General features: G+C 36.6%; 1 protein-coding gene across 1 annotated transcript in view; it reads left to right on the top strand.

Annotated features, from left to right (window-relative positions):
• Positions 1 to 5,390: 5,390 nt before the first annotated feature.
• map3k5 (mitogen-activated protein kinase kinase kinase 5) overlaps positions 5,391 to 14,968 on the top strand; it is a 47,902-nt gene continuing 38,324 nt past the window's right edge. Inside the window, exon 1 of the mRNA XM_073855754.1 lies at positions 5,391 to 6,297. Within this exon, the coding sequence (XP_073711855.1) occupies positions 5,916 to 6,297 (382 nt within the window). The 5' untranslated portion in view covers positions 5,391 to 5,915. The remainder of the gene's footprint in view (positions 6,298 to 14,968) is intronic.

The raw sequence follows: 14,968 nt of genomic DNA, 5'->3' as shown, positions 1-14,968 counted from the left end.
TATTAATTAATTTATTTATTTATTTGTAAACAAGCATTTCTAAGCCAATCCTTAAACGTTAATTTTGCCAGATATCATTGGTTTATAACAGGGGTTGTGAGTAAGGGCTACAAAAACAATCTGGGCTACTTTTTTGATATAGTCTTTTCAAAAACTTATTTATTTTGCTTGTTTAATCATTGTTTAAAATGTTAACATACATAAAAGAGGCCAAACAATATATAAAATGTGTAATAATTCATTATTAAAATTGAGGCTATTGGTAGATTGTGCTTTGGTGGGCAACTCATAGACTCCTGAAGGATTTTGTGTATATTTCTTTCATGTGTAATCAATGTCTGATGCGTATGTTATCAACATATATGTCTGCAGTGAAGGTGTGAACCAAATGGCCTATAGAAACTGATCAGTGTGAATAACAAAGAATCACCATTCCCGCAGTGTAGACTGCTTGGTAGACCAATCTCCTGTAGGAGGTCCTAACAGGTGTCTATTTTTTAGGCCTTTTGTTATCATGTATAAAATGTATATCGTGTTTTGGGTTAAACATGTAGAAGGTTGACACGACAACATCGCTCCTGAAGAACTGTGCTACATAAGAACCTTCATTAAATCACTTTTCCCCACTTATTACATACATTCTAATATGTTGGCGAGCCATGAAAGACCGAGCAGCCAAGTTCAAGAAAATCTAACACTCGCGAGCATGATTTTGGAGACCACTGGTTTATAATGTTCTTTCTAATTTAAAAACTTTCTGCCATTTCTATGGTGACTCGTGAAATCTGTGATCCATTGACAATGCCTTTATGTTGTTACTCTGAGCGTGTTAACTCTGGGTTACTTTGAGCAGGTTGACGGAACTAACTCTGAAACTGTGTTTTGGAATCAACATACCCCAAGTAAGCAAGTTTTGGGATGATCAACCAAGTGTTCAGGGTTAATTAACCCTGCATTCTGGAATAAACCCCTGATGACCCAGACCTAACCAAAACAATCAAACAAACCATTCTGGAGTACCTGAACACTAACAGAAGACTCTGTGGATGAGCTGTTTCCACTCTACCTCAGGGAGGGGAGTCTCTAAACCAGTGGTCTTCAACATGTTGTTGCCCGCACCGAGTTTGTGAGGTGCCCGCTAAACCACATTCTATTAATAGGCTCAATTGTAATATTTAATTATTACATATTTTATATTAGCTTGACTTCTTTTATGCATGTTAACATTTTAAACAATGATAAAACATATCAACAAATAAAATAAAATCAACAAATAAAACAAAAACATTTTGAGTAGACTATATCACAAAAGTAGCCATCCAGATCTGTGTGGAGTTTGCATGTTCTCCCTGCGTCAGTGTGGTTTACTCCGGGACGGGTACTCTGGTTTCCTCCCAACTGGAGATGCCAAATTGCCCCTCCTCCAATGTGTGTATGGATTAACCAGTTTTTGCCATGATGATTTAGATGCTGGAATGGTGTAAAGAATAAATAAGCAAACAAACACATTAAAGGCTATTTTTATAAGGCTATTTTTTTTAGCAAATTTGACATCTTGAAGCGAGTAATTTGTTTACAAAATGAAACCTCCATTCGGTGAAATGGGGTTTAACTTTTAAATACTTGCACCTGTGGATAAAGTGTTTGCATAACACAATCAGACTATTTATCAAAAATTCTACATTTTTGTCCTTTATAAATACTCAATTGAGGTCATGTATCAATATATCCTTATTTTATCCAATTCACAATCATACTGAAAGAAAATATGCTCTACCGTTTCAATTTCTTTGTCACTGAATCCACATGAATTGTTTTCCCAACTATATATTTCATGTAAAAAGGAATTGGATCGACCTAAATATTGTTTAGGATTTTAAGGGGTGGTTTCCTGGACAGGGATTATCTTAAGCCAGAACTAGGCCTTAGTTTAATTATGAAATATTAACAAACATGCCTTACTAAAAACATTACTTGTGTACATTTTAAGACAAAACAAAGAGCACTGATGTATTTTAAGATCAGTGCAAGTTGTTTTCAGTTTGGACAGCTCTTACATTTATTTTAGTCTAGTCTAAACACTGTCTGGGAAACCGCCTCTAAATGTTTCTACTTTTGCCTCGGGAAGAGACGAGACCGGCTATGCCGACTATGCCGAGTCCGAGGCAAGACCGAGTCTTTGAAGGGTCCAGACAGAGTCCGTTGGTTTTCAAATACAGTCGAGGCTGAGTCAAGACCGAATCTTTGAGGAAGCCAGTCTGAGTCGAGACTGGGTCCTTTGGGAGTCTAGACCAAGACCATAAAAACGTCAGTTTTCATATTCATGATTTAATATCACCCCAGTTAATAATCAACAGTTAGGCCTACAGACTAAGCTAGATTGGGGATTGTTAAGAGGAGCAGTCTTAACGTCTTAATATGGACTATGCTTTTACTATCATTAAAAAAAATCCCTACCACATGCATCATTTTCTGCCTATTTTACTAGAGATAATAAATGGCTCTGATGGCAGTATCTTTGCATTGCACCATGGGATGTCATTTTCAAAGAATGCCCGTCAACATTACATTTTATTATTATTGTTATGTGTTGTGTGTGTTTTTATATGAACATAAAAAAATGTGTTGGTCTTGAGGACTCGGTCCCACTGTGGTCCGAGACCGAGCAAGACCGAGTCTTTGAAGGAACAAGTCCGAGACAGAGAAAGCAGAAATCGGTCTCAAGTAATACATCACTAGAATTAAGGTATGATAAATATCGCTTCCTTCTTTTTTTCACTTCTTCCTTACTGAACTCTTGCAGAACATACTTTCTTTTCAATTGATGAGGATAACATTGTTTAGATAACAGATTTCTAATAAATTTATTTGTAAACTGTTTGCTATTTAAATTAATACATTCAATACAACGTGATCTCATTTCTGATTGAGAGTTAATATAACAAATTGTTAAATCATTGTTTTCAGTGGTGCTGGGGTGGCCTTTATCACTCTATTGTATTCTCTAATTGGGCATTTGAAACTAAATTTATCACAGAAGTCATTGTAATATAGCAAATTACCAAAATTATCAATCAAATGACTTACTGCCCATATACCTTTATCCATCAAAGTACTAAAAAAAAAAGTTTTTCTAATACTCAGAATATATCTGTTGTTCCACATGTGTAGGGGAGAGTGGGGTTAAGTGAGACATTTTTTACATTTGCTCCCCTCTAAGCGAGCTAAAATGATATATCAGTCAAAATTGTAACAGATAAAATCCTGACAGCTAGCTTGACAACCACACATTCCAGAACTAATGTTGGACTAGTAACAAAATCAAGGGGATTGGTCAGTTAAGAACATTATTTTTCTAAACACTTGAAAGTACAGTAACTCTGAACCAAAATCAAATACAACATAATATAATTCAAAAGTTATATTTTTTTGGCCAGTTTTTGCCTTTATTTAACAGTGAGTTTTGGATAGGACAGGAAAGTACTGGGAGGAGATAAGGGTATTGGATCAGCAAATGACCACGAGCCGGGAATCGAACTCGGGTCGCAGAAAGTGTGAAAGCACCACATGTCGGAGCGCTGCCCACTACACCATTGGCTTCGACAATTCAAAATTTTTTAATTAACATTCAAATGACATATAGAACCAGTTAGATTAGAACGCAGTCTAGGGGTCAGAACAAAGGACCCTTAGAGCCAGCTAGTGTCTGCGGGTCAGCGCAAAAGACAATCAGAACCATCTATCAATATTTCTATCCCTTGCAGCTGCTCTTACTGTGGGTTCACACCAGACGTGAGTTCAACGATTTGTGCAAGTAGATTACATTCAAAGTTAATGCAAAAACACGATCAGACACATCCTCGCCTGGGGCGATGCGAATGACGGCATATGTGCGGAGCATTTGCCGCGAAAACACGCACTATTCCCCTCAAACATGTCTTCGCCCAAGTTGAAAATATTTATCTTGAGCGAAAATTTTGCATGACACAATGTTAAATCCCATGAGTAATCTAGAGTGAGTATACGTACACACCAAATGCGGGGCATCGCATTACTTGATCTAGACTACTCGCAGGATTTAACATTGTGTCATGTGAATTTTTCGCTCGAGTTGAATATTTTCAAATGATGCCTCGTGTTTGGTGTGTAAGTAGCATTAGAGACTTCTTTCCTTCCTTGACCTAAGCAGCTGCACTCTCCATCTCCTCAAGGGGTGTTTTTCCCCAGGTTGTCTTCCTGGTGTATTGACTTGGCATAATGGTTTTTCTGCAATGTTTATAACATTAAAAATAAAACATATGTAATGTAATATTACATTAAAATATGTTTTAGACTAAACTGAACTTGTGCCTCGTGTCTCACTTTACCCCACAGCATTTGTCTCACTTTACCCCACCGCCACATTTTGGAAAAAAAACTCTCTCTCTTGGAAATTCAGACTAATCTTCAGCTAGCATCATCACAAGGTTTTATATGTCGGTAGTTCATTAACATGTGTGATATAAGTTTTTCTACCTGAATCAATTTGCTTTGGCACGTAGTTGATTAAGTTGACAGCAAGAAAATTTACTCTTACTCTCCCCTATTATGTGGTGTAAATTTGTGTTTAAACATTAGGTTCCACATTAGTACACTCAGATGGAAATCAGATCATTTAACAGGCAATTTATATAAATCATAATCACAACGCAATAGAATGCCTATTTCACCCATCTTTTAAAATTTTGCATTTGGAGTGTTAAACCAAAAATAATCTTTGTGACAAACAAAGGACTTCAACCGTTTTAGTACACCATTCATCACAGAAAGATCTATGACATTGATGCCACCCTCTTCAATACTCTCATGTCAGCTTTCTAATGTAATGGCATTTGGAAGTGATTTAAGGTGCAATGTACAAACCTATGGTTGACGTTATGGACAATACGTCCATATTTGTTCACAGTTTATAAGTGTCAACTGTCACTAAAATATACGAATTTAACTAGTTATTATTGACGATAATCATTACCTACAGCTGAATTTATAAAACAGCAAATTAGTCCAAATGTTAAAAAAAACCCGCAATAATTTAATTGACTCATCACCAAGTGTATTTGGGTGAAGTTGAAATGAATGGGCTACAGTGCTGTGTTTGTAACTACTGGTCACTCCATGGCACGAGTACTTCCGCATTCCATTCTTCCAATGGACGTCTTATTGCGAGTGTTTTATTTATTTATTTATTTTTAAAAACAATATTGAATACAAAGGTATAAGGTCACAGGATAATCATTTTATGAATTAAATAAATGTCGTAGATCTCATATTATACGGCTCTGGTCCAACTGGTTTAACGTCACGTTGCGTCATTAATATTCATGAGCTAAACCTGCTTCCTGCGAAGCGACGTTACTCCACCCCTTTGAGCGAGTTGTGCGTGTGTTTCAGATAAAAATAGAATTAGGGCAGGGTCCGGCGAACGGACGTGCTTTAAAGCCTAGGTAGATTTCGTAACAGTTATGACATAAACAGGAACGATAGCACTAAGGAAAGGCACATGATGTGCTGAGGTGAAACGGCGTCGCGCGATGCTCCCGGAGTTTCGCGTTCACTTCAAGAACTACACGCACAACGATAAACGCATGCGAGTTTGTTGGAAACGCGTCGGTTTCGGATCCTTGAGTCGTGACGAGTGTGCCACTTCACAACAGATCTTTGCAGCAGATTTTTTAACCGATTTCATCGTCCAGACCACGAGATTTTAGCGTTTTTAAGTGAAAATGCAACCGTAATCGTCGCTACTGACGTCACGGGAGTTTTATTTGTTTGTTTAGTGTCACTAGTATAGATACCAGAGGTGTCAGCGATGAAGTATGCAGACTGAGCTTCTGCACCAAAGGGGTTGGGTGTCATTTACCTCAAACCGATGAAAAATGAATTCGGATCACGAAGGCATATCTTTTTCTGTGCCATCTTTCGGCCAACCCCTGGACTCAATGGAAGGGAAAAGCAGCGCCGCTGTGAATTGCGGTGCCGTGAGCCACTGGCATGACACCGCCATCTGTAAAAGTGCCAACCCGGGGGTTACCTGTTGCCCCTCTGACAACTTGCTGGCCACGGGTAAATGTAAGAATAGAGCCGTGACAGTGGTATACGTGAGAAACTCTGAAATGAGCCAATCTCATAGCCCGGAGGACATGGCATTACAATGTCTGAAGGATGCTTGTGACATTGTGGGCTGTAAACTGGAGATAATCCACTTCGGGATGCTGGACTTTGGGGAAACATCAGTTCTTGATCACTTTTACAATGCAGGTGAGAATTCCTACCGGATCTTTGGGCTTGTCCTGTAAATAAAGGTGAATGCTGCTGCTGAATCAACATTGCTGTGAATCTAGTTTGGTCACTGAATGCGGCACGAGATTCTGCGGTTTATGTTAGTTTAATTCATTGGATGATTCATTGGAATGTCAGATATGGTCTTGAACTAGTTGTCAAAAGTGTTTTGGTTTTTTACTGTACATAGTGTTCAATCTTTAAGTTTTCTTGGAATGAAGTGAGATATGATTGAAGCCCTCGCCCACATGCTGCACACACAGCCAGGGTGGAGTGCAACGACTGGCATTCAAACTTTTACTTTAGCACTGAAACTTCATTTAAACTCAAGACTGAACTGCAGAAAAAGCACAGATTTGTAAAAACAACCAAAATGTTAACTACATTGGAAGGCATGTTATTGAAAGATGGCAGTGGGAATAAGGTAGAAGTTAAAAGGGAAAAGAAAATGAGATATTTTCAAATGCAAACAGGAAAATGGGAGGGATAGAGGCTTTTTTAAAACTCAATGGAAGAAATAATATTTGTTAATTTATATTTATGCATTTGGCAGACACTTTTATTCAAAGTGACTAACAGGCCTACTTTATTTTAATCAGAATGTGTTCCTTTGGTTCGAACCCATGACATTTTGTGCTGCTAACGCAATGCTCTACCACTGAACTGTACAGAAGCTTACATTACCTGCATATAGACGGTTTCAGCAGTAACAACATAAACAAGCGGCTTTCGTGGTCATCACGTAACTTCCGGTAAACTCCGTGAAGAATAAATATCATCAAAGTCCTTTTAAAGCAGTTGATTTATATAACAAGCAAAATAAACAACACATAGATTCCATAAGAACCCGAATCATTTGTTATTTTCGACGAGGCATTTGTTTAAGAGTTCAGTTTCAGCCACTAGTCAGACCATTAAACAAAATTCGGAAGTAAAGTTCGGACCAGACGCACGTGCGCCCGATGAAACGGTCTATAGAACAGATTTAGGCCTGGATTCATAGACAAGGGTTAGATTAAGCCACGACTAGCTTTAGTTAAATTTAAGTACTGGTAGATTTAATAAATGTGCCTTAGAGAAAACTACTACTTTGCATCACAATGGCACTGGTATATTTTAAGATGTGTCAGTGCAAGTTGTTTTTGATTAAGATAGCCTAATTAAATTAAGTTTAAGGCCCTCTTCACACAGAACTGCAGCTTTTTTTATGCGGTTTGGCCATTCGTCCACACGAATGTGCAGTATCAGGTCACTGAAACTGAACCTTTTTGAAAACCCTTAGGGTGAAAATTTCCAGAAACTCCGGTTGCAGTGTATTCGTGTAGCGGTGAAACTGGAGATTATGGCGAGTGCGCACTGATCTTGTGTTTGATGTCAGATTGCTCGCCGCTACCTCCTTTGTTGTACGTGAGGCGAGTCTGTGCAAGGACCGATGTAGCCAAAATATTGCTGCTGATAAACTTTTTTAAGGCTTCTGATTGGTCGACATGGTTAGGATTTTGTTAGAAGACTTTCTGCTGAAATGTTGTGGCATACAGTGATGTATTATTTTTAGCACTTTTTCTGAAGTTAATCTCACAGTTTACACAAAGCCACCAGTGTATTCCAGCCTAATAACTTTACTATGTTGATGTTAATTATCCAGCATTTGCAACAGCAATGTTCAGTACAACAAATGGTTATGTTCATAAGCCATGAAAACGTGAACATTATCAGTAAATATGACACACTGTCGGTGACCTTACAGCAGAAACTTGCCGAAACCTCCTCATGTTAACCTCAGGTCATCAGATGACCTTACTGTTGAGAACAACTACATGAAACATGTAAATGAATGTTAGTCACAGTGTTTTGATAAATCTTGATGATTTTATCTTAATTTTAACTTGTACATTATTTGTCAGGTTGAATGAGAACCCACTGATTCGGAAAACCTAATCTAAATTGTAGTAAAGACAATGGGTCTTGTATTTGATTTCAACATGTGAACCGCTTTATTTATTAATAGATTAACTTGAGCATTTGTTTATCTGATGTTTTGTACCAGTTTGGAGATATTTTACTCTAGTCTCTACACAAAAGTTTTGTTTTGGTTTTAGGTCACAGCTGTGGTATTTTCTGATACAAGTCTGTAGTTCTTAAAAAATCTGGAAATTAAATGCGTCTAATCTGATGCATAAGGCAAACAGCCTTGAAACTAGAGGTCGACCGATTTTAAATTTTACCAATAACTAGGTTGGTCCGTACTTGGCGATAACCGATAACCTGCGGATTAGACACATTTAATTTCCTTATTTTTTTAAGATTAGAGATGGTTTATAAACATTTATAGTTTTAGAGATATTTAAGATAATCTATTCATCTATTGTACAGCGTACAAACCCGATCTAATATTTACAGCAGGTAGTGATCACTTTTGCGTCTTTTCCTCATATTAATCGATCATTTGACCTTGGTACACTTGGAATATGTCTAATATTTGAAAAAATATATATATATTATTTTTATATTTGCAAAAATGTTTTATATTATGTAATTAATGTTTTTTTTTTTTTGCTAAAAAAGGCTGAATAGTGTAATATTAATACCAGTAATTTTGGTTTAAATAGAAAATAATATCCCAATACATTTCATCATTCCTAAATTATAGCCCAGTATATTAAGTTACACTTGCTGCCGGTAAAGATGCTAATTTATTAAACACATCTTTATGTTTTATTTGGGGATAAACAATCTGAATGGTTGTATGAGTTGGAGGATAGGTTGGTAACTTTTTACAGCTTCTGATGAGTGATTTTATGTCTGACTCTGAACTGTTATCTGAACATCGGTGTTGAATTCTTTAGGATTTCTTGTCATTTTGTTGCATGCATTTGCAGAGAAAGCAACTCTTTTCTTATACTGAAAGACTGATTGCTGTGAAAAAGTAATGACCTGTGACTATAAAATTTTAATCAAATAATTTTTTCCATTTACAACTTTAAGATGGTCAATACTCCTGAATGGCTGAACTCCTGACGCCACACTTTCTTAAGTTCACACTGGGTTTGTTTCTCCTATTACCCTAAATTCCAGATCACTTACAGGGGTTCACAAATACAAATAAACTGTTATAAATAAAACTGTTGTGCTATTGTGGCATGTGCAACAAAGACATTTGCTTTACAACAGCAGTGTTTAATAAATCATCACTGAATGAACTCTCACAAACATTAAAACAGGTGCGTTTAAATAGACTTATTGTTATAGACATGAGTTTGTATTGTCTTGCACAGTTATAATGTTTATCTGGACCATCAATGACTTCCTGATTATTTGATACTGTGGCTTTCTTCACGAGCGCATTCAACTCAGTTTCTTATTCATGGAGCAAAGCTTGCATATGACTTTTCTGACAAAGCACGTCCAACACAGTTTTTTGTGTGCAAGTTGTTCAGTGACATTTGATTAGGTGAAAGTAGATTTTGTGTGGTTCTGCTTGAGAAGTCTCTTTCAGTATTTGAGTTATTAATGTGGTTTGCTTATAAATCATCACTGATGCTGTTGTTATGTGAGACATCCTGCAGCACTGGTGTCTTATTCAACTGAAGTTTAGATACATCTGTTCAATACTCAAATTTTTTAGATTTCACATTAGTAAACGCACTTGCCATAAAAACCCGTCACCTGTTGCCCTGTATTCATCAACTAATCTTGGCTTTGCTGTTCAATAGGCCTCAGTGTGATTAGACTCATGTTGAAGTGGACTTTTATCTTGCTTGAGTGTTTTAGCCCTGAGGAATTTACAACTTGTATTTACCTGCCATGGAAATTGGATGGTTGTGTTATTAGTAGGGCTGTCAATCGATTAAACTATTTAATCTAGATTAATCGCATGATTGTCATGAGTTAACTCCTGAAATTAATGGCATATTTTTGTCTGTTCGATATTTTATCTTAATTTAACCATTTTCAAGTTTTTAATACTCCTAATCAGCAGTCAACATTTTTACTTTCTTTTGCCTCAAAAGTAGCTCAAAATTAAACTGTGCTGTGCACATTACTTATTTAGACTCCACGGGTCACATTTACTGTCTAAGGCTGCGTCTCGATTTACAGACAACGGGCTAGGCAAAGTGCGTTGCATTAATCGCGCGTTAATTAAATTAGGGTCGTTAAAATTAATTTACGTTAGTGCGTTAACGTAAATTTTGACAGCCCAAAATAAATTTTATTAGTGCAGTTTGTTATTTTAATATAAAAGTGTCTGCTAAGTTACTTTGTTACAATGTGTGGTTATTAGGGCTGCAAAATGATTCATTGCGACTAATCGTTTGCAGAATACATTTTTTTGTTTACATCATATGTGCGTACTGTGTATAATAATAATAATAATAATGTATATATATATACACACACATACATTTAGAATTGTAAGAAAAAATCTATTTAAATATAAAGTGGTTATAATTATATATAATATAAATTATATTTAAATATAAAAATGTATAAACACATGTAAAAATGTATATATACTTACATCTGTGTGTATTTATATATACATTATTATTATACACAGTACACACACATATATGATGTAAACAATTCATCGTTTTGCAGCCCTAGGGGTTATGGACTTGATAACCGTATACAAAAACCAATAAAGTAATACCACCACAGTAGGTATGTTAACCGATGACCGTTTGACCGTATCAACGTTAATCGGTCAAAGTTGTCGGTTAAAAAAAAAGTGATCTCTAAATAAGCCTATTATAGACAATGGACTAAACGCTACTACAGTTAGAATTAACGAAATTCTCTCCTGATTGTATTCCAAATTATTAACATTTACTTGTTTTGCTTTGTAGAAAGCCTTTCTTTAAAGTGAATTTCGTTTTGTATAAATTGTATCTTAATGTTTCATCAACCAATTGCATGCATTTAATAAATTAAAAGCGAATATAGCAGACAATATAATAACCATGACATGGAGGCGCTCATACATTAGCATTAAATATCTTTTGCTGCAAGGGCTTTCTCGCGGCTCGCATCAGCAGAGCATTGCATCGTCCATGTTGCCGTTAACAGTAGTTGACACTTGTTTTTTTTTAAATAAAAATACTATTAATTATACAAAAAAGTTGTTCTGGTCGTTATTAGAAGGCACACTGTGAGTTAGATCTGCCTTTGTTGGTGCGTCTTTTACTTAAGTGGCGTCTCTTCGGAGCTGTCATTTTCTTAAATGAGCCGCAGCAATGTTTCAAATGAACTTCTAAAATGAACTACAAACGCCTTTATTTTCAACGCGATCACCTTGTACCCAAACCATTTCGAAACTAAGGAGTCATTTGTTCTGTGATTACATACAAGCTCTCTCTGCGCCGCGTATGTGGGACTTCTGTTTCGCGCTGTAGGGTATTTTAAAAAAGTGACGCAGGGGCATTGTGTGTGTGAGCGGGAGGCAGAGTGGCAGAGAGATGCAACAGAGTTGCGAAATTGCAGGCGCGGCTCGAAATGGCTGTTATTTCAAACAGCGTAGCATATTTTAAACTAATCGGGTAGCCGGTTTCAACCGGCTAATGAGGCTAGATGGTCGGTCAAGAAAATTTTGAGTTTGCCATCCCTACACCACAGCTCTGCAGGACACGCAGGCAAATCCAAAGTAGATTTACATGCGAGAAATCAGGAAGAAATTTGCATGTGTGAAATCGGAAACAGATTTCCAATGTTTTGGCTATACATTTGTTAGCTCTGAGCTCTATCACACAAAACACTTTAATCTTACTAAAATACAGCACTACATTTAAAGTTAAAGTTCATTAAAATCATTATCTATTCTCTACTACTAACTGTATAGCTTTCCACCATTAGTCTTCTTGTAGCTCAGTTGATAAACCATTAAGTTAGCAGTGCAAAAATGTATAGTTTGAATCCCAGTGAACACACTTACTGTAATGTACAGCGTGCATGCACTGTAAGTTAAATACTGTACATGATTGTAAATGTAGACATGTTTCTTTCAGTGTCACAAATTTTCCTGCTCATAAATCAATGTGACATGTCATACTTTGAATTTACAGTATTTATTATATAAACAAATGTCATATATGTATGTGTATTCAAACACACAGATGTTACACACTATGCTCAGTTTTACTGTTGTGTCTGTTTCCTTTTGGGGTAACCGAAATAACAGCTGTAAAAGCGATTCGACGCAGATGCCCGCAAACAGGAACCGACTTCCTGCTAATATTTAAATGCAAAGTTTAAGACATAGATCTCAGCCCTCGGGACAGGCCCGATAGAAACAAACCACAAACAAACACTGACATTTATTGACTTCCTAACATTTTGTTTGTCTGTTTGTGTTTGTGCACCATTTGAAGTTAAAATGCGAATGCCGTATAAATACAAATGTTAACCAGATGTTAATTCTTGAACTTAGGCCTTAGTTATGTTAGGACATTTACGTAGTTTGTACAAACATACCTTACAAAAAACAATACTGGTGTGCATCTTGAGACAAATCCATGGCACTGACGTATTTTCACTGCAAGTGGTTTTCACAAACATGCATTTTAGTCTGGGACTAAGATAAGCTCTGTCCAGGAAACCAATATGTATTTGTTGCACATGTCATTATGCACAATTGATCAAACTTTCAAAATAGGAAGTTATAACCCAAATACAACCTCCTTGATTGATTCTAGGCATAAGGCATAAAAACCTAATTTACAACAAAATGTACAAAATATCAGCAAATATAGATTAGCCCTAGACATTTCCTGTGCTGATAGTAAATATGATCACTATAGTTAGGTTGTAATTGATTTGACAAAACTGTACCTTTTCTGTCACTGGGGCTGTACCCTTTCAAAAGTACTGCTTTGCACCTAGGGATTTTATTTTTAGTACCTCAGAGGTACATACTGGGACCAAAGAGAGCTTATTAGTACCTCAAAAATACATATTAGTATCTCAAAGATACATATTAGTACTAAAGGTTTACATATCTGTACTAATGGTTCATACAATTACCTTCTTAAAGGGTGCTGCCCCACTGACAGCTAGGGTCCACATTTTGACTTTTTGGGGCGGTTTCCAGGACAGGGATTAGACTAGTCCTAGAGTTAAACACTTTTAAGAGCTCTCCAAACTGAAAACAACTTGCACTGACATATCTTAAAATACATCAGTGCCCTTTGTTTTACCTCAAAATGCACACAGGTAATGTTTTTAGTAAGGCATGTTTGTTAAAACTAGTTATATTTCCTAATTAAACTATGGCCTAGTCCTGGATTAAGCTAATCCTGGTCCGGGAAACCACCCCTTTAAGAATGTAGGTCCTTAAGGTACAGTAATCTACCCAAAATTGTTTTCTGTTTTGTATTCCTATAAAGGTACCAAACGGAAACTTTGGGTACAGCCCCAGTGACAGAAAAGGTACAGTTTTGTACCTTTATTTCTAAGTGTGTATATACAGTAAGCTATATAAAGTGTTATCCAGTTAGTAGTTAGGTACGACGTAAATGGGCACTAAGTTACAACTTACACACTACTAAATGTTTTTGTGTTGCACCATTGAACTTAGTTTAAACGTTTAGTTTAATACGGAAGCCTTTGTCTATGAATAACGATTGGAATAAGATGTCAGCCAGATTATATTACATCGATGAGCTCGTATAAATTATAATGAGCCGCAAGTTCGTCAAGGAGTTTTGAAGAACTAATGAATTTTCTGTGTATCCATCAATTAAAATAAGATTTAAAATTTCTTCCTGTTTATTTTCTCCTCCATGTGTGGGATAGATATTTTCAATTAAAAGTGTAATGTTTTGAGTTCGATAACGTTTGCTTTAACGTCATTTTTAACTTTCAGTTTAGGCGAGTCAAGCATGAGTTTGAAATCACGTACTGTTCAGAATATTTCCTGTTTACCCATTATAAGGCTTGTGATTGGGTTAAGACGTCATTCTATGCGACAACGCATTACTTTACGGAGAGCTTACTACCTACTAGCCACTTTCTGCCTTAAGAACAAATGGTGCAACCGAATAAAGTAAAGAGTTAGTTATAAACTAACTAGTAGTTACTAAGCCTCTAGTTTGGACTTAACGTCCCAGTTTAAGAACTTACGAACGACTGGTGCAACCCTACCCTGATGTCTAAGACCTTTATTCTCATCTATAGTGTTTTTGTGTTAATTTAGAGGTTCTTTTGTTCTCTTTCTCTATCTGTTATCTCTGCAATGACCCCGCGCCTCCTCACTTTTCTGCTTGGGATCTGATAAGGTGTGTTAGACTTCACACGGGGCTGAGTAGGCCCATCGATAGATTAACAAATGAGCGGTAAAAACCCACTAGATTTTCAGCATTCTTTTTTTTTTGTCACGGGTGCCCTGTGCTGCTCCCTCACAAAATGCCATCCTAGACGACTGCCCATGTCGCCCATGCCTACTGTAAACTGTAAATCTGCCATTGCAGACTTGAGCGCTAGTTCTTTAACATGAAATAACAACTAGAAGAAAATTCATATGCACGAGTACTTGCTTGTGCGGTCTCAAAAACTGGTCGCAAAATGCGCAGTCCGAAGCCTTGCTTATGGTATTTCCACTATCATGAGATCACAGTGATATTCAAGTTTTACTACATTTATCAAGAATCACAGTAAA

Source organism: Misgurnus anguillicaudatus, chromosome 18 (genome assembly GCF_027580225.2).
Source record: "Misgurnus anguillicaudatus chromosome 18, ASM2758022v2, whole genome shotgun sequence".
Classification (NCBI taxonomy): domain Eukaryota; kingdom Metazoa; phylum Chordata; class Actinopteri; order Cypriniformes; family Cobitidae; genus Misgurnus; species Misgurnus anguillicaudatus.
The sequence above is the reverse complement of the archived record's forward strand: the minus strand, read 5'-3'. Positions and strand labels throughout refer to the sequence as shown.